This window comes from Rana temporaria, chromosome 7 (assembly GCF_905171775.1).
Source record: "Rana temporaria chromosome 7, aRanTem1.1, whole genome shotgun sequence".
Classification (NCBI taxonomy): domain Eukaryota; kingdom Metazoa; phylum Chordata; class Amphibia; order Anura; family Ranidae; genus Rana; species Rana temporaria.
In genome coordinates this window covers 193,301,288-193,323,783 of record NC_053495.1, presented here as the reverse complement: position 1 = coordinate 193,323,783, position 22,496 = coordinate 193,301,288, and the positions used below count along the sequence as shown (strand labels likewise).

Genomic DNA, 22,496 nt, shown 5'->3' with positions numbered 1-22,496 from the left:
GGGTTCTTTCACTTATTAGCTTAGCAAACCAAAGCTCAGAACAGAGCTGATCATTTTTAGTTACTTAGAGCACAAAATTATTTGCAAAATACAGTAAAACCTTGGTTTGAGAGCGTTTTGCAAGACAAGCAACATTTTTAAATACATTTTGACTTGATATAAAAGTAGCGTCATGTCACAACAGAGTATAAAAGAGAAGAGGCGCCCTCCTAAGGGTAGCAATATGGTTACATTTAACCACTTAAGCCCCAGACCAATACGCTGCTAAATGCCCAAAGGCGTTTTTACAATTTGGCACTGCGTCGCTTTAACAGACAATTGCACGGTCGTGCGACGTGGCTCCCAAACAAAATTGGCGTCCTTTTTACTCCACAAATAGAGCTTTCTTTTGGTGGCATTTGATCACCTCTGCAGTTTTTATTTTTTGCGCTATAAACAAAAACTGAGCGACAATTTTGAAAAAAAATGCAATATTTTTTACTTTTTGCTGTAATAAATATCCCCCAAAAATATATATAAAACATTTTTTTCCGTCAGTTTATGCCGATACGCATTCTTCTACATATTTTTTTTTTTTTTACCAAAATCGCAATAAGCGTTTATCGATTGGTTTGCGCAAAATTTATAGCGTTTACAAAATAGGGGATAGTTTTATAATTTTTTTTTTTATACTACTAATGGCGGCGATCATCGTTTTTTTTCGTGACTGCGACATTATGGCGGACACTTCGGACAATTTTGACACATTTTTGGGACCATTGTCATTTTCACAGCAAAAAATGAATTTAAATTGCATTTTTTATTCTGAAAAATGACAGTTGCAGTTTGGGAGTTAACCACAGGGGGCGTTGAAGGAGTTGGGGTTCACCTAGTGTGTGTTTACAACTGTAGGGGGGTGTGGCTGTAGGTCTGACGTCATCTATTGTGTCTCCCTATAAAAAGGGATGACTCGATCGATGCAGCCACCAGTGAAGCACGGGGAAGCCCCGTTCTTCAGCTCTGGGGAGCGATCGCGAGGGGGCGGCTAGAAACGAATAGCCGCCCACTCGTCCCGGATCGCTCCCCGCGGGTTTCCGACCGCCGCATGTAGCGGGGGGCGTGGGGGATCCTGAGTGGACCCCCGACCCGCGGAAACGTATGCCTGTACGTGTCATTCTGTGGACGTACATATACATGCGGCGGTCGTTAAGCGGTTAATGAAGGTACAATATTAAACAACATATTGCTACACTTGGAGGCGCCTCTCCTCTTTTATACTCTGGAGCGCCTGCTGGATTTTGCTTCCAATCCCCTTGTGGAGTCTTCCATTTGTGATTGGACATTTTATGGTTACACAACCTATCACATTGCTATAATCTTTTTATATGGACTATAAACTGAAGGACCTATGAATAAATGGTTGTGGAACGAATCATTTGAGTTTCCATTATTTCTTATGGGGAAATTTGCTTTGGATTACAAGCATGTTTCCAGAAAAAAAAATTATGCTCGCAATCCAAGGTTTTACTGTAATAATAATCATCATCTACCAGGTACTGGTAATGTACACAAGTCATGCGGCACTTGAGATAAGGTGACCCATGGGGGTGGGGGGGTTACTTTGTCCCCGCTGGCTTCTCTAAAGGAGGAGCACATGTTCTAGTAAGTACACCCCAAAGTCAAATCACCAAATATCAAGATTAATAAACAATGTATGTTAAAGGTGTTAAGATTAAGAAGACAATGTTAATGACAAAAATATACCTCCCTCAGCCCAAGAATAAAAGATGGACACACACCTGATATTAATACCTTGTTTATAGATCTTGCATGCATCGGAAGGCAGGATACGGGACAGTAAAGGCACTGGACAGAAAGATATGGCATTTAATGATTATGAAAAGCCAGAGTTAAAACAGCTAGCATATTATAAACCTATGAAATCTTCAATCTCGATTTCCCCCTCTACCCCTTCTTGTAATTTATGTGTATACTTACCTTTTTATTTTATTTAAATGTCTTCTGGCCAGTCATGGGACATGCAGGGTCATTCCCTCCCATTATCTTATTCAGAGGTCTGGCCCCATACACAACGGCAGAACGTCGGGAGACATTTGCAGAAAAAAAAAAAAGGAAAAAGGAAAAATGTGCGACATTCTGCCCTTGTGCATGTTGGGAAAATCAGCAGCCGACCGACTCCTGATGGCAGAGAGTGCTAATTTGAGTGTTCTGGTGGGGGGTGGGGGCAGTGTTTGCCCCCTGTCAGAGCACAACAGCTATGCAGGGGAGACTTAATGGAGCTACTCACAGAAGTTTTTTTTTTTTTTCTTACCTTCATGCATAGGGATGGGATGGGGGGGGGGGGGGGGTGGGCAGCAATAAAAACACTTAAAGTGGATGTAAAGCCACTCTCATCCTTTCTAAACTACTGCCATAGTGCTGATCTATAAGGATATAGATGCCTCCTGCATGTATCCTCACCTGTCAAATGTCTCCCCTCTGTCTGTTATAAGAACTGAAAAACTGCAGATTCTGTGGGCGGGTCTGTTATCTGGAGCTCTGTTGGCGGAGTCGTGATGTCAGTAGACTGCCCGCCCACCTTTACACTCCCCTTGTCAACATGCATTTTGGCCTGCATATTTCTTACACTAAACTCTGCTATGATCACCAACATCCAGTCAAAATCCAGAAAAGTAACCACATGACTTCAGAAAAGAGGTGGGGGTGGGAATTAAAAAAAGTATGCCCGTCTCCAGGCTAGTGCATGAGAAGTAAATAACCCGTCACTTACAGCAAGGGGGCGGAACGGACTAAGGTTTTTCTCTGCAAGTCCTTTTTATTTCACTGAATAATAAAAGAGGAATTCTCAGAGCTGGATTAAAGTGGAGGTTCACCCAAAAACTTAATTTTTAACATTAGATTGAGGCTCATTTTGTCAAGGGGAATCGGGTGTTTTTTTTTTTAAATCGAAGCAGTACCGTTTTAGAGAGCGATCTTCTCCGCCGCTTCCGGGTATGGGCTGCGGGACTGGGCATTCCTATTTGATTGACAGACTTCCGACGGCCGCATACATCGCGTCGCGATTTTCCGAAAGTAGCCGAACGTCGGTGCGCAGGCGCCGTATAGAGCCGCACCGACGTTCGGCTTCTTTCGGCCACTCGTGACGCGATGTATGCGACCGTCGGAAGCCTGTCAATCAAATAGGAATGCCCACTCCCGAAGACCATACCCGGAAGCGGCGGAGAAGATCCATCTCTAAAACGGTAAGTACTGCTTCGATTTAAAAAAAAAAAACAGATTCCCCTTGACAAAATGAGCCTCAATCCAATGTTAAAAATTGTTTTTCGGGTGAACTCCCGCTTTAACTCTGTGTGGCAAGACTGGGCACAGATGACAGGAAATCTTTTACTCTACATTATGACAGCAAGAAATATATATATTTGGGTTTACATCCACTTTAAAGGATAGGCGATTCTGGATCCCCAAGGTGGTCTTGTATCCAACCAAGTGGTAGAGAGATGGTGGCGTGTTGACATTATGTTGGCAGCTCTCACAAAACAGAAGGGCTCCCAGTGCGGTTTCAGACTGGAACTGGGAGGATGAGGCAAGAACATTCCACACCAGATGGCACCAATGAGGTAAAAAAAGGTTCATTGTAATAAAAGGTTCAAGCAAGATCGGTATATTTATCCAACACAAAACAAAATAATTTCATGCTATTACTCATCCCTTCTACTTGGGGGGGGGGCCCCAATTCTCAGCAAAATAAAAGCATGGGAGACAGGGCTGGAGAAGTTTGTTTTAAAAATGTAATTGCAGTGCTCAGATACATTTTACTTCCGCTTTAAAAAGGGCCATTTGACAATGTTTTGTAGCTCGAAACAAATCAATAGCATCCCACTCTCATATGCAACACTGTATCCTGGTCATCACTAAGTGGATATTAAGCCCTCATTCTCATTGGATCGACTTGTCATGCGATTTCACCCAAGTCGCACCCTATTGACGGCAATGGCACTGTTCAAAATCGGTGCAACGTCGACTTTGGGGTGCTGCATCAATTCGACAAAAGAAGTTCCTGCACTACTTTTTGCGACTTACATAAATCGGTGCATGAAGCCGCACAGATGTCTTCAAAGTCGCACTGACACGCGGCTATAAAATTGTACAATTATAGATGAATTTGCACAATTTCAAAGCTGCATTCAATGTGAATGAGAACTAACTGCACATTTGGTATGAATGGAAGCGCTACATATTTTATGGTTTATTTTAGTGGTGGCCCATCAGGTCTGCCCCTTCCCCTCCCCATTTAATATCATTTTTTTTTAACAATTTTTTGTCCATGTATATATCTAGGTTTGTCCCGAACATGTTTCAATCGACTTACCGTTGACTAACTCACTACCTCTTTCTGAAGTCTGTTCCAAGCATCAACTACTCTTTTTGGTAAAAAAAAAAAAATACTTTCTAAGATCCGTTTTGAACTTTCCTCCTGCTAGTTTGAGGTCATGTGCCCGTGTTCTTCATCTTGGCTTCATATTGAGTATACTGCCCTCCTGAATCTCATTCACCGCTCCTTGACATATTTAAAAGGTTTCAAATGATGCCTCCCCTTTCCCTTCTTTCCTCCAGGATAGTACACATTAAAGTGGAGTTGCACCCCCAAATTTACCTTCCTCTTTTCAGAACCCCCCCCACATTTGGCACCTTTCAGGGGGGATGCAGATACCTGTCTAAGAAAGGTATGTGCACCCACTTCCGGGCATAGACTGCCGTGTGACAACCGGCCTCTAAAAAGGCAAACATAATGCTGATGTGGCCCCACAATGAAATGGAGTTTGACACCCCTGGTCTACCCCAATTAAGCCCCTGGAAACGCCTTGATTAAATATTTATTACGCTTGAACCATTTATTGCAAAAAACATATTTTGGATGCCATTATTGAGGCGAGGTGCTCCTGTTCTCAATCCAGCAATAAAAAATAAAAATAAAGGGTTATAACCCCTTTCTTGTTCTATTTAAAGCAAAAGTTTTGTCTGGAGTTGGGCTTTACAATAAAAAATTATTTTGTTGGAACTGCACTTTAAATTTGATGCCCATCACAACCAAGTGTCCAGCCAGTGCTGGAGGATCCCCTACCGATGGGCAATGTGACCGTCACTAAGAACGATCTAGAACGGTTCCCTATAGAAATCATGCATCTCTTGTAGGCAGAGGACTACTAGTTACAGTTTGCTATTTATTTGCTTCATTAACAAAACATAGAAAACTAAATCACAAAATAAAAAATATTAAGCATTCATCAGACAAAAAAAAAAAAAAAACACTTACCCCAACTTTGAAAATCCCAGTGAAGTTCTAGGTAAAAGTCTCCCAGCTGTGGATGAAAACAAGCCAGAAAGACATTAGGTTTACATAAAAAAAAAAAAAATACATAAAATAGAACTACAAACAAAATCTGAGAATGGAAAAGCTTTTCCACTTAAAGCCGCACTCCAGGCAAACCGATAAACACACAAATACAATTAATATATGGGAGCCGTTTTAGCTACCAAAGAAATTGTATGTGCCCACCCGGTTCCGAAATGTACAAAACTATACCAAGAGGATGCGAGAATGGTGAAAGAAAAAGCAGAAGACTAATAAATCCATCCGTCATTCTGCTTACTTTCCAACAGCATACTCCTTACACTCTCCCTTCACCCCAGGCTGAGCGCAAGAGGCTGCTACAAAGTCAAATTCAGGTATATATGCTGCTTGAGAAAAAATATAATCAATTCTAGATTAATGGCCACAGAGTTGCAAAGCGGTCGTGGAAGAAACGCAGAGGGAACACGCTGGGCTGTGTTCTAAGGCAAGAATTTCATAATAAGCTAGTATGCAATGCATACTAGCTTATTAAGCCTTTGGTTGGGCATACAACCGCTTTAAAACAAAGTCCTGCAGCAGTGACCCGCCATTACAAGAACAGAGGTTTTTTTGTCCCCAGAATTCAGCTTTAATGTAAGGCAGGGTTCGACAAATCCCGGGCGCCAGGTCGCCATGGCGACTAGAAATAGGGTCCTGGCGACTTGGCTTTTTTTGTGAGCTGGCGCCATCTGGTGGTGAGCCGTTGGTATTACAAGTTATTACCACCAGATGTGTGAGCTGGCGCCATCTGGTGGTGGCCGTTGGTATTTCAAGTTAAGCATTACAAGTTAAACAGCAATTCTAATGTCATTTTTAACTATTTTTCAATGCCATCTTCTTCCCTCTAATTAGAACCCCCAAACATTATATATATATTTTTTATCCCAACACCCTAGAGAATAAAATGACGATCGTTGTAATACTTTCTGTCACGCTGTATTTGCGCAGCGGTCTTACAAGCGCACTTTTTTGGGAAAAAATTACACTTTTTTTAATTAAAAAATAAGACAACAGTAAAGTTATCCCCATTTTTTTTTTTATATTATGAAAGATAATGTTACGCCGAGTAAATTCATACCCAACATGTCACGCTTCAAAATTGCGTCCGCTCGTGGAATGCCGACAAACTTTTACCCTTTAAAATCTTCATAGGCGACGTTTAAAAAAAATCTACAGGTTGCATGTTTTGAGCTACAGAGGAGGTCTAGGGCTAGAATTATTGCTCTCGCTCTACCAAATCGCAGCGATACCTCACATGTGTGGTTTGAACACCGTTTACATATGCGGTCGCTGCTCACGTATGCGTTTGCTTCCGCGCGCAAGCTCGTCGGGACGGGGTGCGTTTTCTGGCTCCTAACTTTTTTAGCTGGCTCCTAGATTCCAAGCAAATTTGTCAAACCCTGATGTAAGGACACAGACTAATCACAGACACAAGGCTGTCTGCCGTCTTTTTATTATGCTTTGATTTTAGCTTTGTGCAACTAATTCGAAGAATCCAAACCATTTCATGTTACAGAATTCCCTTGTAATTGCACATTTTGTTCTTTCTTTTTGCCGTCTTCAATGTACACACATTTCTCTTACCCCTTCACAGACATTTAGGATCCACTCGTTTACCAGAACCAAATATTGCCCTTGCGCCATTTGTAGTACCACCTAAACTCCTTTTCTCCTTTGACAGATGATGCTTTTTTTTTTTTTAAATTGTTTAATTTATTCAGAACAGGAAACTGGTCCATACGAACCACAACATAAGCAATACAGTGATTTACATTAGCAATTACACATACACAGAGGGAAATAAAGTCTCCGTATCATCTCCTGCCGAAGACATGGACACAAGCGGTCCAGGGGGAAAATCCCCAGGACGCAACACCCCCCTGCCTCCGGCAGTCATCTCTCTATAAGTCCCCTATTGAGGCTCTGTGCTTGAAAGGTGCGTTGGGTTGCCATGGTCCGGCTGGCCCAGCCCCCCATATTTTCCCATTTCTAAGTGCAAGTACAGAGAGGAAAGAAGCAAAGTAAAAGCACAGGTGCTGCAACGAGGACAGCTAGAAAAGGAGTTTGGGGAAAAGAGAAGGAAGGGAGGGAAGGAAGGGGAGGGACGGGGAGGGGGGGAGGGACGGGGAGGGGGGGGGGGGATCACGAGCATGGTTAGTCAATGTCAACTGGTGGTCTTGACAGATGATTCTATGATTTACCTCTTTCAGAGCATTTAACAGGCGCGGTCTCTTCTCCTCCACACTCTCCCTGGACTGCTGCTTCAGCTTTCTCAACAGTGCTGTAACTGAAAACAGAAACATATGAATGATACAATCACAGGCTATGCTTTTCTCAAAAAACATTCGGGCTCCTGACTGCATTATTGATCTGCTGACTGTGCACACATATACAAAACCAAACCAATGACTGTGTAAGAGGGATTAACATTACAACTACTGATGACCAACAGATCAGTTTTAAACTGAAAAAAATAAACATGACCATTACTCACCAGCCTGGAAAAACAGCAAGTGACTTTTTTTATGGGAAAATTACATTTACATCCAACAGATATTTAAAGTTAACCTACCCCGGCCTAAACTGTACCATAGCTGATGTACATCAAATACAGAAAACTGGGCCGCACACTGTCCATGTCAACCAGCTAACACTGATCCTGGGATCGGCTTCAGCTCAATCTGCTCCCATAAACCACACCCTCCGATGCGTTTCACCTCGATAGGGCTTAAATGTAGAGGCAGCTTTAGCGTTTTTACTCTTAATCTACGCTATAGCCGAATGACAGCTACATCCCGGGCTTCCTTTGCCAGAGAGTGTCTATTGACATCCTCCCATGATCACACACAGCCCGCACTTCCCCTGCGGCATGCTCAGTGATCACCGAGATCACAGATTGGGATAAAGGGCCAATCACAGTGGCCCTTTACCACGTGATCAGCTGTGTCCAATAGCAGCTGATGACGGATGTTAACACAAGCCAGTTATCGGCTTTCCTTTCCACACAGCGTGAGGAAGGGAGAAGAGAGCCGACAACTGGCTTGTGTTAAAAGGGACATCTGCACTGATAATCAGTTAAAGGACCAATCCACAGAAATATATATCAGTTTCTGGGTAGATAGTTGAATCATCTACAATGTTCTTATGTTTCCAGCTTTAGAAGTAAATTGCTCTACTTGAGTTCCTGGCTCTGCCCAAATGCGTGCGGACATTAGGAAGTTGTATTGGATTTTTCATAAAAGTGGTTTTAAAGCCTCAAGGTTTTTTTTACCTTTTTAATGCATTCTCTGCATTAAAGTAAAAAACTTTCTGTGCCTAGGATCTCCCTAGCCCCTCCTTTATAATTACACGAGTCCGATTTTTGATCCTGTGTTGTGCACAAGAGCAGCCGTTTTCCGCTCTCTCCCTTCTCACTGGGCAGATAGCAGTGGGAGTCATTGGCTCTTGCTGCGGTCAATCAAATTCTATTATGAGCGCCTCTCCCTCTCCCTTTAATGACTAAACAACTTCCATTATTGGCATTAGTACATTGAAGTCAGTGTAATGATGAATACGGATGTAACAAAATACTGTCATGTCATTGTATTGATCCAAAATGCATTAGGTATCGCTGTAAGAAGATAAAGAAGGGGATAAGGAAGAAGCAGCCCTGGCAGAGTTACAGAAGTCTCTAAGCTTCAGACAGCATTAAGGAGATCTGACACTGGCTGCCATTATTTTACAATCAGCATTTATAAAGACGAGACGACCGCAGCCAAGACCTGAACTGCCCACTTGTCTTTCCCATTTAGTTTCAAATAAATAAAAAAAAAAAGGACAGAAGAACCTAATGTGCTGTGCGAATTCAGAGACAAACAAAAAGGTGCTTACTCATCTGTCTGTCTCCATAGCTGATGGCTTCAGCCAGGGGGCTCCAGCCCTGGGCATTCTTTACCTTGACAGGAGCATTGTGTGCCAGGAGGAGATGAGAACATTCTGCAATACAAAGAAAAAAAAGTTATTGTAATACTGGAACACGGAATGGAGTTTAACCACATTTTTTTTTGCATAGCCAAAGTAATTTATTTTCCCATTTAGCTTAGGTTTCCACTATTGTGACCTAAGGCTGCATTCACACCTAGGCGACAAAACGCCTGAAGCGCGACGCTACAATACGCTGGAGGGGAGAAAAAACATGATTCTCTATAGAGATGGTTCACATCTCCACGCCGAACGCCTGAAGCTTAAACAAGTCCCGGACCCTTTTTTTGTCGCGGCATATCGGGCGGCTTCGGCGTTCTCCATACCCGACAATGACCTATACAAAACCGCGGTTAAAAACGCAGCGTTTTGTCGCGGCAAATACGCCGCAAATCGCCTACGCGTGAATGCAGCCTAAAAGTGACACTTTTGATGCAACTTGAAGCAATACCTGTGTATTCTTGAGGTCTATGGGCCTCAAGTCGCATCAAAGTGGGACCAAAGTAGTACAGTACTTTGAAGATATGAACGGGACTCATTGGAAATCATGGGGAACAACTTGTCATGTGCAGTCCCAAGTCACAGGACAAGTTGCACAAGTGGAAACGGAGCCTCATAGTTAGGCTTCATGTACACGGGACGTTGCCGTGTTTACATGCCGGGTTTAGGTTTATAAGCGTTTCTAAAAAAATAAACCCATCAACCGATTTCTTCTCTTTTTAAATCATAATCACAAGAGAAACTACCCAAATGATCCTGATCAAAAGTTTACATACCCCAGTTCTTAATACTGTGTATTGCCCCCTTTAACATCAATGACAGTTTAAAGTCTTGTGGTATTTGTGGATGAGGCGATTTATCTTTATCTCAGGCAAAAAGCCTCCAGTTCCTGTAAATTCTTGGGCTGTCCTCCATGAACGGCATGTTTGAGATCTCCCCAGAGTGGCTCAATGATATTGAGGTCAGGAGACTGAGATGGCCACTCCAGAACCTTCACTTTATTCTGCTGTAGCCAATGACAGGTGGACTTGGCTTTGCGTTTTGGATCATTGTCATGTTGGAATGTCCAAGTACGTCCCATGCGCAGCTTCCTGGCTGATGAATGCAAATGTTCCTCCAGTATTTGATAACACCCTGCATTCATTTTGCCATCAATTTTGACCAAAATTTCCTGTGCCTTTGTAGCTCACACATCCCCAAAACATCAGTGATCCACCTCCGTGTTTCACAGTAGGAATGGTGTACCTTTCATCATAGGCCTTGTGGTCTCCTCTCCAAATGTAGTGTTTATGGTTGTGACCAAAAAGCGAAATTTTGGTCTCATTACTCCAAATGACTTTGTGCCAGAAGGTTTGAGGCTTGTCTCTGTGCCGTTTGGCATATTGTAAGCCGGATACTTTGTGGCATTTGCGTAGCAATCGCTTTCTTCTGTAGACTCAACCATGCAGCCCATCTTTCTTCAAGTTTCTCCTTATTGTGCATCTTGAAACATCCACACCACATGTTTTCAGAGATTCCTGTATTTCACCTAAAGTAATTTGTGGGTTTTTCTTTGCATCCCGAACAATTTTCCAGGAAGTTGTGGCAGAAATTTTAGTTGGTCTACCTGACCGTGGTTTGGTTTCAACAGAACCCCTCATTTTGCACTTTTTGATTAGTTTGAACACTGCTGTATGGCATTCTCAATTCCTTGTATGTCTTTTCATATCCCATTCCTGTTTATTACAGTTCAACTACCTTTTCCCACAGATCCTTTGACAATTCTTTTGCTTTCCCTATGACTCAGAATCCAGAAACGTCAGTGCAACACTGGATGAAAGATGCAAGGGGGTGTCAGGAGTCCAGAAACTCATTAAGAGGCAGTCAAACGCCTTTGTGTCAACTTGTGTGCATGTTATCAGGGTAAGTAAACTTTTGATCAGGGTCATTTGGGTAGTTTGTTGCCATTATGATAAAAAAAACAAACGAGAGATAGAGATATAGAGATAGAGATATATATATATATATACACACATACACACACACACCATCATATCCCCTCCCAAGCATTTCTTCTGCAGGGAGAATAGGTTTAATGTTTGCAATTGTTCCTCGTAACTGAGGTCCCCCAGCCACCCTATTACCGTATTTTCCGGTGTATAAGATGACCTTTTGGCTTAAAAACTTGCCTCAAAGCCCAGGGGTCGTCTTAAACGCCGGTACCAGACCTCGGGCATCCATTATATAAAAGCCGCACCTCCTCCTTGTGGCGTTCCGTGATAGGCGGAACACTTGGTTTCCCAGCAGACCTCTGTTCGGTGTTCCGCCTATCACGAATGTTTTCTCATCCTCGGCTTCGGACCTCTGTGATAGGCGGAACACAGGCGCCTATCACGGAACAGCATGAGGAGGCGGCACGGCTTTTGAATAATGGACGCCCGCAGTACAGGACTAAAGGTATGGCACAGTGAGGCATGTTGATGGGCAATGTAAAGGTAAACTGCGCCAAGTAGGAAACCAGATGCCTTGACCCATATATATTTAGAACGTTTTGACAAGCGCAGTTTTTTCTCCTTATAATGTTGATGGGCACAGTGAGGCATGCAACGATTTCAAAAAGCTGAATAAAGCATGTTCCTGTCAGCGGTTTTTCCTGTCAGTGGTTGTTCTGGCTACCCCTCAGCTTCCAGACAGACTAGTAGGAAGGGGGTTGTTGTCTTATACGGCGAGTATATCCCAAAACCAACATTTTAGCTGGAAAATTAGGGGGTCGTCTTATACGCCGGCAAATACGGTAGTTATCCATGTAACCCTTCTCTGGACTCTCTCCAGTTCAAGCACATCCTTCCTGAGGGTTGGTGACCAAATCTGGACAGCATACTTAAGACGTGGCCAAACCAGAGTTTTGTGAAGGGATAGAATTATTATATGGGCAACAATTCTATAATACAAAAAGTACCCAAGTCTGTTTTCCGGCACCCTGGTGGTTTCAAAAAATCAAACAAACAAACAAAAATCAAACAAGTAAAGCTGTTCTTAAAGCAAAAGGGGAATCCGGTGCGAGTGGGGTGGAGTTGGGTCCCCACACAAAACCAGAGAGATGTACATAATGCAGGGGCCAATATGTACAAGTACGTGTCTTTGAAAAGCAGGACTCCCATTATGGGTAATACAATATGATGACATTGTCATGTAGGAGCAGAAGGGTGAAGTCCGCTCCAGTGAAGGGGAACAGCTGCATTGTCTGCAGTGTGCGATTGAGTGTAAAAATACCTCACCACCAAAAATCTATTTTTGTGTGCCAGTCAGCTGTTTTTACAGTATGTGCCTGCAAATGGCCTATTGTTCAACTCTCCTCCAAGTGGTTTTCAAATGCAGGGAAAAGGACTTCCAAACCAAAGTTCCTTGGAATAGATGGCACACACACACACGTGTGCGCACGCACACACACACGCGCACACGCACACACACGCGCGCGCACACACAAATGACATTTTTGTATTGGATATGTATTATAGCAAAAAGTAAAAAAATATATATAAATTGTTTTCAAAATGGTCACTTTTTTTGTCAATAGCGCAAAAAAACTAACAAAAACACAGGGGTGATCAAATATCACCAAAAGAAAGTTTTTTTTTTTTTTTTTCACAAATAAAAAAGAAAGACATAAATTGTATTTGGGTACAACGTCGCACGACCACGCAATTGTCGGTTAAACTAACGCAGTGCCGTACCGCAAAAAATGGTCATAAAGAGGGTATATCTTTCCGGGGCTGAAGTGGTTAAGACCCCTGGTGCCCAACGCACACCCACTGGATCTATGTGCAGGCCTGCCACGCGTAGGTCCCTATTCTGAGATCACTCCACCTGAAAGTGTAGTCTTGGCACAACATCAGGAAAGAGCAATGCAGGAGTGGGTGATCTGGTAAGTAAACACTGAATTAGGGTTGTCCCGATCCCACTTTTTAGATCCGAGTACAAGTACCGATACTTTTTTTTCCCCATGTACTCGCCGATACCGATTACCGATACTTTTTTTTAATGTCATGTGACAGTTGGACTGATGGGCACTGATAGGCGGCACTCATGGGCACTGACAGGTGGCTATGATGGATGGCACTGACACTTGGCACTTATGGACACTGATAGGTAGCACTTATGGGCCTTGATGGGCAGCACTTACGGGTGGCACCAATGGCACCGACAGGTGGCTGGCACCGATTGGCAGGCACTGAAATGCCACAATAAAATGACATGAGGAAAGGATTTTGAAATGCTACGCTGCGATGCCCATCTTGGTACACCCTACACTCGGCATCAGTAAGTATCAGCAGACATCTTGCTACACCCATCCCGAACTGTATGGGCTGGGTGTAACAAGATGTCCGCTGCTGGCTTACTGTGGCCAAGTGCAGGGTGTGCCAAGATGGGCGTCGGGGTGTCCAAGCTGACAGCGACCGAATGTGAGGGCTCCGGTCACCAATCCTAATGCGGCTGCGCCCTGCACACTGTCAGCTTACCTAGCTGAGGACTCGCTCTCCGCCCCACAGACTGCGCCCGCCTGCCCTGCTCACAGACTCCGCCCGCCCGGTATCGGGTCAGGCATCGGGAGCATTTGTGTGAGTACAAGTACTTGTGCAAATGCTCTGTATTGGTACAACCCTACACTGAAAGTTCAGGAAAGAGGTTAACAGCACTGCCATTGACCATAAATGAAGGGAGGGTGTTAGGGTTGGTTCAGCATTGCCCCTGACCAATAGAGGAAGTTTAAAACCACACTGCCACTGACCACTAATGCTGGGGGTTATTATTGCAGGTACTGGCACCAATGGAGGGAGTTATTCTAAGGTGTTGAGGGAACATTCAACACCAACAAAAGTCAATTTAGATATTAGGATGGAATGTTTTTGGTCATTAACGACCCAGCTGGTGGTCAGAGCAGAAAAGTTAAAAAGACTGAAGTACTGCGAAGGCCAATAACAAAATACATAATACTTGCCTTTGTTGCCCAGCATCACAGCGAGGTGTAACGGCGTATTACCTGCAAAATAAACAAAATCAGAAAAATTAAACTCAATACCACAGGACAATTTTCAGACTAGAAAAAAAAAAAACTCTTTCCTATATAGTTTGTATCAGAATTTTGTGATATGCCAACTTTGTGAAAACTACTGCCAACATAATCTTGCTGAATGACTGCTGCAAGAAAGTCTGTCCCTGGACAGGGCTCAAGGAGGGAATAACCAATAAGCAGTACGGAAGGCAAGCAAGACTGAAGCACAGTAACTATATCCTTAATTCAGGCAGAACTAAAAAAACTAAAAAGTAAATAAAAAAATAAAAACAAAAACACCACCACACAACACAAACCTGACAGCAGGTAGAATTGTATGTTACAAGAAACTAAGCCTGTTCTGCCAAAAAAAAAAAAAAAAAAAAAAACACACAAAAGAACTGCTGTACCTATTTTTTTTTTCCTGTGATCACTGCCTGCAGACACAGCGAGATGCGCCCTCCCCGGCCCGTCCGAGAGGGGTGCCCGGGAAGACGCACACTCCCGGCCCGCCCGAGAGGGGTGCCGGGGAAGACGCACACTCCCGGCCCACCCGAGAGGGGTGCCGGGGAAGATGCACACTCCCGGCCCACCCGAGAGGGGTGCCGGGGAAGACGCACACTCCCGGCCCACCCGAGAGGGGTGCCGGGAAGACACACACTCCCGGCCCACCCGAGAGGGGTGCCGGGAAGACACACACTCCCGGCCCACCCGAAAAAGGGGCCAGGAAGACGCACACTCCCGGCCCACCCGAAAAAGGGGCCAGGAAGACTCACACACTCCCGGCCCGCCCGAGAGGGGTGCCCGGGAAGACGCACACTCCCGGCCCGCCCGAGAGGGGTGCCCGGGAAGACGCACACTCCCGGCCCGCCCGAGAGGGGTGCCGGGAAGACACACACTCCCGGCCCACCCGAGAGGGGTGCCGGGAAGACGCACACTCCCGGCCCACCCGAAAAAGGGGCCAGGAAGACGCACACTCCCGGCCCACCCGAGAGGGGTGCCCGGGAAGACGCACACTCCCGGCCCACCCGAGAGGGGTGCCCGGGAAGACGCACACTCCCGGCCCACCCGAGAGGGGTGCCCGGGAAGACGCACACTCCCGGCCCACCCGAGAGGGGTGCCCGGGAAGACGCACACTCCCGGCCCACCCGAGAGGGGTGCCGGGAAGACGCACACTCCCGGCCCACCCGAAAAAGGGGCCAGGAAGACGCACACTCCCGGCCCGCCCGAGAGGGGTGCCGGGAAGACGCACACTCCCGGCCCGCCCGAGAGGGATGCCAGGAAGATGCACACTACCACACCGCCCGAGAGGGGTGCCGGGAAGATACACTTTCGGTGGGTACGCTGAGCCATGATTGCGTGCCAGGACAAAACTCCCATGCACATGTGTGGGTATTGTGTTGAATTAGCCTGGCCCAATCAAGATGGCTGTGGGACCTGAAATAAAACAAGGTGAAGACAGAAGCGCAGATACTTAGTGTCGAAGAGATCCCTTTGCTTTGGTAAATCTGCTATAAAATTTACAAATATGCCGCGCATACTAAAATGGCGACAAAGCCTCCTGGGGCCCCGAAACGTAGTTTGGAAGCTTACTTCTGATTAAAAAGAAAAAGTCGCGTTTTTTTTTTTTTAAGACAGACTTCTCTTTCAGCAATAAAAGAATTCATCACGTGAAGATGAAAGGCAAGCAGGCAGCAATTCTAACATTAGCACACATTCCGGTGTCATGGAGCGCAAGTCCTAATTATCTGGCAGCCATTTAAGAAGGAAACGAGAGAACCTTTTTAAAAAGGGACCATGAAAAGCCTTAGAGGGGCCCTTTTACATATTGAGGCTGACAGAACTGGGGCAGCAAACACACAAGTTATTCCGATAAAACTTTAAACAGCAATTTATATCAATATTTCAGGTAGAGTGAGGGGGGAGGGGGATCTCGTTTCATGCGTTACATCTACATGAGAAAGCATATGGGAAGGCTTGGAATCTCTTTAGATGGTCGATTCCGTAAAAAGAAAGCTGAAAATAAAAATAAAATAAAAAGTCACTCTCCCAATCAACATTGATGTATAATCTAGGGCTGCAACTAACGATTATTTTCATAATCGATTGTTTCGATTAATCGGATAATAGCCTTTTAAAAAACAAAAATAAAAATTGCAGGTTTTTTTTGGGCCAATTTGTTGTTGGGCAGATTACAAAACACAAATTGCCGCAAAAACACATGACATGCTTTTCTGCAGCTTCTCCATTGAAGTATATTGAACCAAAAAAATAAATAAAATAGCACCGTTTCGCGTTAAAAAGTCCTTGCCCTTTATAAATAGGCAGCAGCTGAAAAGAAAATGCCCTCCTGGTGGCTGATCCAGGAGGGGAGCGAAATCCAGACAATCAGGAAGGCCAGGAATGCTTGTTGCGGCCGCCGCCGGGTGGACCAAGATGGCAGCCGCTCCGGGAGCTAGGCCGAAGCCGTGGCCTTCCCTATGGACGAGGAGCCTCCAATCCGCGGATCACGTGTGCCAATCCGAAGAGGTTGATCCGTACGGATCAATGACGATCCGTTGCACCACTAATATGTACACTGCCTATAGGCAAGCCTTATTCTAGGCTTACCTATGGGTACAACTTAACCCACTTCCTATCCGGCCACAAGGTGGCTCTACAATGCCGGGAGGCCGTCAACATATGGCCTCTCGCCGCTGGGGGGCGTGCGTGCCCGCCGGGTCACTCATGTGCCGATGCTCGTGCCTGGCAGCCGCGATGTCCACGAGGCACCCGCGATTGCCAGTCACAGAGCCAGGGACGTGGATCTCTGCATGTAAACACAGAGATCCACGTCCTGTCAGGGGAGAGAGGAGACTGATGCTGTGTCCCTTGTACATAGGGACACAGATCGGTCACCTCCCCCAGTCAGTCCCCTCCCCCCACAGTAAGAATCACCTAGCAGGGAACACATTTAACCCCTTGATCGCCCCCTAGTGTTAACCCCTTCCCTGCCAGTCACATTTATACAGTAATGAGTGCATATTTATAGCACTGTTTGCTGTATAAATGTGAATAGTTCCAAAAATTTGCCAAAAGTGTCCGATGTGTCCGCCGTAATATCGCAGTCCTGACAAAAATCGCAGATCGCTGCCATTACTAATAAAAAAAAAAAAAAAAAAAGTCATAATTCTATCCCCTATTTTGTAGGCGCTATAACATATGTGCCATAGCTATGTGCCTTAGGCTGCATTCACACCTCGGCGTATGTACGCCTGAAGCGCGACGCTCGTGCCGCTGGAGGGGCGAATTTGCATTGATGTCTATGAGATGGTTCACATCTCACTCCATACGCCTGAAAACAAGTCCCGGACCCTTTTTTCAGGCGGCGTTCGGGCATAGACATCAATGTAAATGTCTTGTTAAAAAAAAAAAGTTAAACAAATCGCGGCAAAATACGCCGCGTATGCGGCGTTACAGTGTGAATGCAGCCTAAAGAAGCGGATAAGATGGCAGTGGTAGGGGATTGAACAGCATGGATCTGCCAAAGCCAGGAGGCGGTCAAACCCATGAAGGTGTAAATAGTACCTTGAATACCTTGTGTGGCAAGATCCGCCTACTCTGGGCCACACGCTAGTTCCTCACATTGACACAACTAAACACATCGCTATGCTCGGCGACAGAATTCTTTTGTAAGATCTGCACAGCTGCTGCGGCAACATCTCTATTTCCTAGAAAGCTGAAGCACCTGGCACAAATATATTTACATGGTTTAGGAAGCTAAAAAGCGCAATGTGCAGCACTTTGCCAGCGGCGTGCGGATCATTACACGGGCGCATTTCTACAAGGGTGGGAGGATTAGTCAGCCTGGGCATCAGAAGCGGAGCGATCGAGTAACATTCTGCGCAGGAAGACTTGGCAGCGATTCCATTAGGTTTTAATTTAGACGTTTCTCTACGGGATTCTTTTCAAAGGCGGCCAATGGTTCCTTTCTCTCTGGGGTAAGGCGAGATGCGAAGGCATGCAACTCAATTAGTAAAAAAATAAATCTTAACAACATAGTGGCGATTTATTCAGCTCTGTGAAAGTGGACGCAGTTTGTGTGCACAAAACAAAAGAGCTCTGCTGCGTGGAGAGAATGTCACAGTGCGGTTCTGCATTCGCCAAGTTGACCGTTTGAATAAACAGAAGGTTTCTCCACACAAGAGAAAACATAAAAAAATAAAATAAAATAAAAAAGCATCTTAGAGTAACTAATCCCAGAGAAAATCCATCAAAATAAATAATCGTAAAAAATTGTTACGTTTGCCTCACCTTCTAAATAACGTAATCGCACAGAAAAGGCAATAGGATAAGATCCTTGATTTGACCTTACATTGCCTAGCTATGGCAAAGTACAGTAAGGGGCCAATGGCACCCAACTGCAGATATCCAGCAAAGCAATCCCAGCGAAGAACTGGCCGGGGGGGGGGGGGGGCTTCGATTTTCACAGTCATTCACCCCCAACAATAAGGAAGACTCTGGGGACAGGAAGGAAGTTTACAGTACTTGACTTTTACCAGCAGACACATACAATAAAAACTATTATTAGTGGCTGTAAAGGGCTCAAGGTTTTTACCTTGATCCATTCTGTTTCCGATCATGTGACAGCCAATCACATGACCCCAAATGTCTAGCTCCACCTCCTGGCATTCAGTTGCCCTTAAAGGGCTGGGAGGAGGCGGCAGGAAGGGGTTAATATCACCAAGTCCAGATAGAGATTTGTGTTTGTTTTATTACAGAGACATTAAAAAAAAAGTAACAAACTTTAGTCATACAAATTTCATTAAAATAAACTTTATACAAGAACTTACAGGGCTCGACAACGAAATAGCGTCCTGGCGAGTGGGGTCTTGGCTGGGAAGGTAGACATGAGTTCCAGAGTCTCAATCAGCGGGGATGGAGAAGTAAGATAATTACTGAGCCTCAATCAGCGGGGATAGAGAAGTAAGAGCAGCGCGGCAGCCACTGATTTTTTTTGTTCCATAGGACTAGGCCGAAGCCGCGGCCTCACTTAAAACATCCTGCCGCAGCTCGCCGTGATGCTAGGAAAAGGAACTCCGGATGCTGCTCGCGGCCTTTTCCCAGGATCGCGGCGAGCAGGATGTTTTAGGCGAGGCCGCGGCTTCGGCCTAGTCCGCGCCCTTTTCCCAGGATCGCGGCAGACTAGGCCGAAACCGCGGCCTCGACTAAAACTTAGGACCGGCGCTCCGCGGACTAGGCCAAAGCCGCAGCCTCGCCTAAAACATCCTGCCCACAGCTTGCGGCGATCCTGGGAAAAGGCCGCGAACGACATCCGGTGGTGATGCTAAGCAGGGGGAAATCAGATTGCCCCATGGAAACAAGGTAAATCAAGCCAAAAAAATAAAGAAACGTCTAATGTTTATAATATAATGTTTACCCTTTGTTTATATTCTGCAGGAAGTGAATATTAAACACATTAAAGCGGAGGTTCACCCTAAAAAACATCTATGTACCATCCCATCCAGCATACTTGCGTCAGCTACAGTATGCTTCTTTTTTCTTTTTCGCTGTATTTACCGTTTAATCCTTCAGTTTCTTTTCAGTAGGCGTTCCTATGAAGAGGGGGAACATGATTGACGTCCGGCTATGGCGCGTCACGGGTTCCGAAAAAAGTCGGACTAGGTCTCGGCTCTTCACAGCGCCTGCGCACGGACTAGGAGCTGACTGCGCAGGCGCCGTATACAGCCGAGTCCTATTTCGGCTATTTTCGGAACGCGTGACGCGCCATAGCCGGACGTCAATCATGTTACCCTCTTCATAGGAACGCCTACTTCCCGCGGGAGTCTGAAAAGAAACTGAGGGATTAAACGGTAAATACAGCGCAAAAAAAAAAAAAGAAGCACACTGTAGCTGACGCAAGTATGCTGGACGGGATAGTATATAATTATTTTAGGGTGAACCTCCGCTTTAAACTAGTAAGCTTTTCCCTGACAATAGGGATCCATCTAGTTCTGGAACCCTTCTTGCCCTAATAAGTCATTACCAGCAATCTGTGTAGAATTTCAGTAATTGAACTTACACCAAAAAATCTCAGTGCGCTGGCAGGACGGTAAAAAAAAAAATAAAGTCCTGCCAGCCGCATCTTTGATGCGCTGTAGGAGCGGTGAATACGGCGATTTTAACCCTTTTTCGGCCACTAGCAGGGGTTAAAAGCGCCCCACTAGCGGCTGAAAATTGGGGCAAAAACTACGGTAAACTTTACCGCTAACGCCTGCGACACCCCAGTGTGAAAGTGCCCCAATACAAAAAAAAAAAAAAAACTGGCTCCTAACTTTTTTAGCTGGCTCCTAGATTCAAACGAATTTTGTCAAACCCTGCAAGAACACGTTAAGGGCTAGATTCAGATACGTGGGCGCAACGTATCTCAGATATGTTACGCCGCCGTAACTTAGGGCAATTAGTTCCGAATTCATAAAGAACTTGCGCCCCAAGTTGCGGCGTATCGTATGTGGTCCGGCGTAAGCCCGCCTATTTCAAATGCGGATGATGTGGGCGTGTTTTATTTAAATTACTTATGACCCCATGTATTTGACGTTTTTTACGAACGGCGCACGCGCCGTCCGTGAAAGAATCCCATTGCGCATGCTCGAAATTACGCCGCAAATCGTCAATGCTTTAGACGTGAACGTAACTTACGTACAGCCCTATTCGTGAACGACTTACGCAAACGACGTAATCAACGGAAAATTAGACGCTGGCCCGACGTCCATACTTAATAGGATACGCCTCAAATAGCAGGGGTAACTTTACGCCGGAAAAAGCCTAACGTAAACAACGTAAAAAATTGCGCCGGGCGGACGTACGTTTCTGACTCAGCGTATCTCCCCAATTAGCATATTCCTCGCGTAAATCGACGGAAGCGCCACCTAGCAGCCAGCGTAAATATGCAACTAAGATACGACGGCGTAAGAGAATTACGCCAGTCGGATCTTAGTCAAATTTTCGGCGTATCTTGCTTTCTGAATACAGAAAGAAGATACGCCGGCGCAGCTTTGAATTTACGCTGCGTATCAATAGATACGCCAACGTAAATTCCTTTCTGAATCTAGCCCCAAAGGTTTAGTTCACCTTTACAACAAAAAGTAAATACTGGACAAACCCCCCTCTGTATTTGCCGTCAGCAATCTTTCGCACCGATTTCCCCTCTTCACCGTCAGCATTTTTGGGATAGATAAGATCAATTCTGATTGGTAAGTGAAGTTCCTTTGACAGAAGAGGGAGAACAGGGATTTCAAGTCTCAACCCCTCCCCACCCCCCACCCCTGGACCAACCGTGTGTGCCGACAGCTCGGCAACCCTGGAGCCAAGTACAGCAGTGACGGGGGAGGGGAGAGGTGTTGGTTCATGTTAGTTCACCTTTTACCTTCTCTGTAAAGGTGAACCAACCCTTTAACCTGTATTCTTGTATAACGTTTACTGAAGTTTGTAAGACTACAATTTGGTACTTTAATGCCGCGTACACACGACCATTATTCATGTCATGGGAAAAAAGACGATTTTTCGCGACGTGATTCCTCTCAAGCCTGCCTTGCATACACACGATCGTGAAAAAAAAAATGCTCGAGCAAAGCGCGGTGACGTGCGGCGGCACTATAAAGAGGAAGTTCCATTCGAATGGCGCCACCCTTTGGGCTGCTTTTGCCGATTTTGCTTTACCGTGTGTTCGTAAAAGTTTGGTGAGAGACGATTCGCGCTTTTCAGTCTGTTACAGCGTGACGAAGGGGCCAACGCCATTACGAACGCTACTTTTACCAGAACGAGCGCTCCCGTCTCAACTTGCTTCTGAGCATGTGCGTTTTCTTTTCCCCCTCGTTAAAGCGTACACACAACCGTTTTTTTCACGACGTGAAAGACGAGAAAAAAAAAATAGAGCAGGTTCTAAATTTTTATTTCCCATTTTTCACGTTAAGAAAAATGCTCTGGCGCCCACACACGATCGTTTTTCACGACCAATTAAAAAAATTGCATTTTTCTCATTAAGGAAAAACGGTCGTGTTTACGCGGCATAAGGCTCGGTTCACACATGTCTGATGCAAAATTTCAGTTTTCAGTGCAAAATTTCCAAAGCAG

At 45.2% G+C, this 22,496-nt stretch overlaps 1 protein-coding gene across 1 annotated transcript in view; it reads right to left on the bottom strand.

The window, feature by feature from the left end:
* Positions 1 to 22,496, bottom strand: part of ANKRD13C (ankyrin repeat domain 13C) — a 55,209-nt gene that overhangs the window by 24,050 nt on the left and 8,663 nt on the right. The window contains exons 2-6 of the mRNA XM_040360713.1: positions 14,331 to 14,372; positions 9,263 to 9,367; positions 7,594 to 7,679; positions 5,315 to 5,360; positions 1,779 to 1,845 (exon numbers count right to left, since the gene is read on the bottom strand). Of these exons, the coding sequence (XP_040216647.1) occupies positions 1,779 to 1,845; positions 5,315 to 5,360; positions 7,594 to 7,679; positions 9,263 to 9,367; positions 14,331 to 14,372 (346 nt within the window). The remainder of the gene's footprint in view (positions 1 to 1,778; positions 1,846 to 5,314; positions 5,361 to 7,593; positions 7,680 to 9,262; positions 9,368 to 14,330; positions 14,373 to 22,496) is intronic.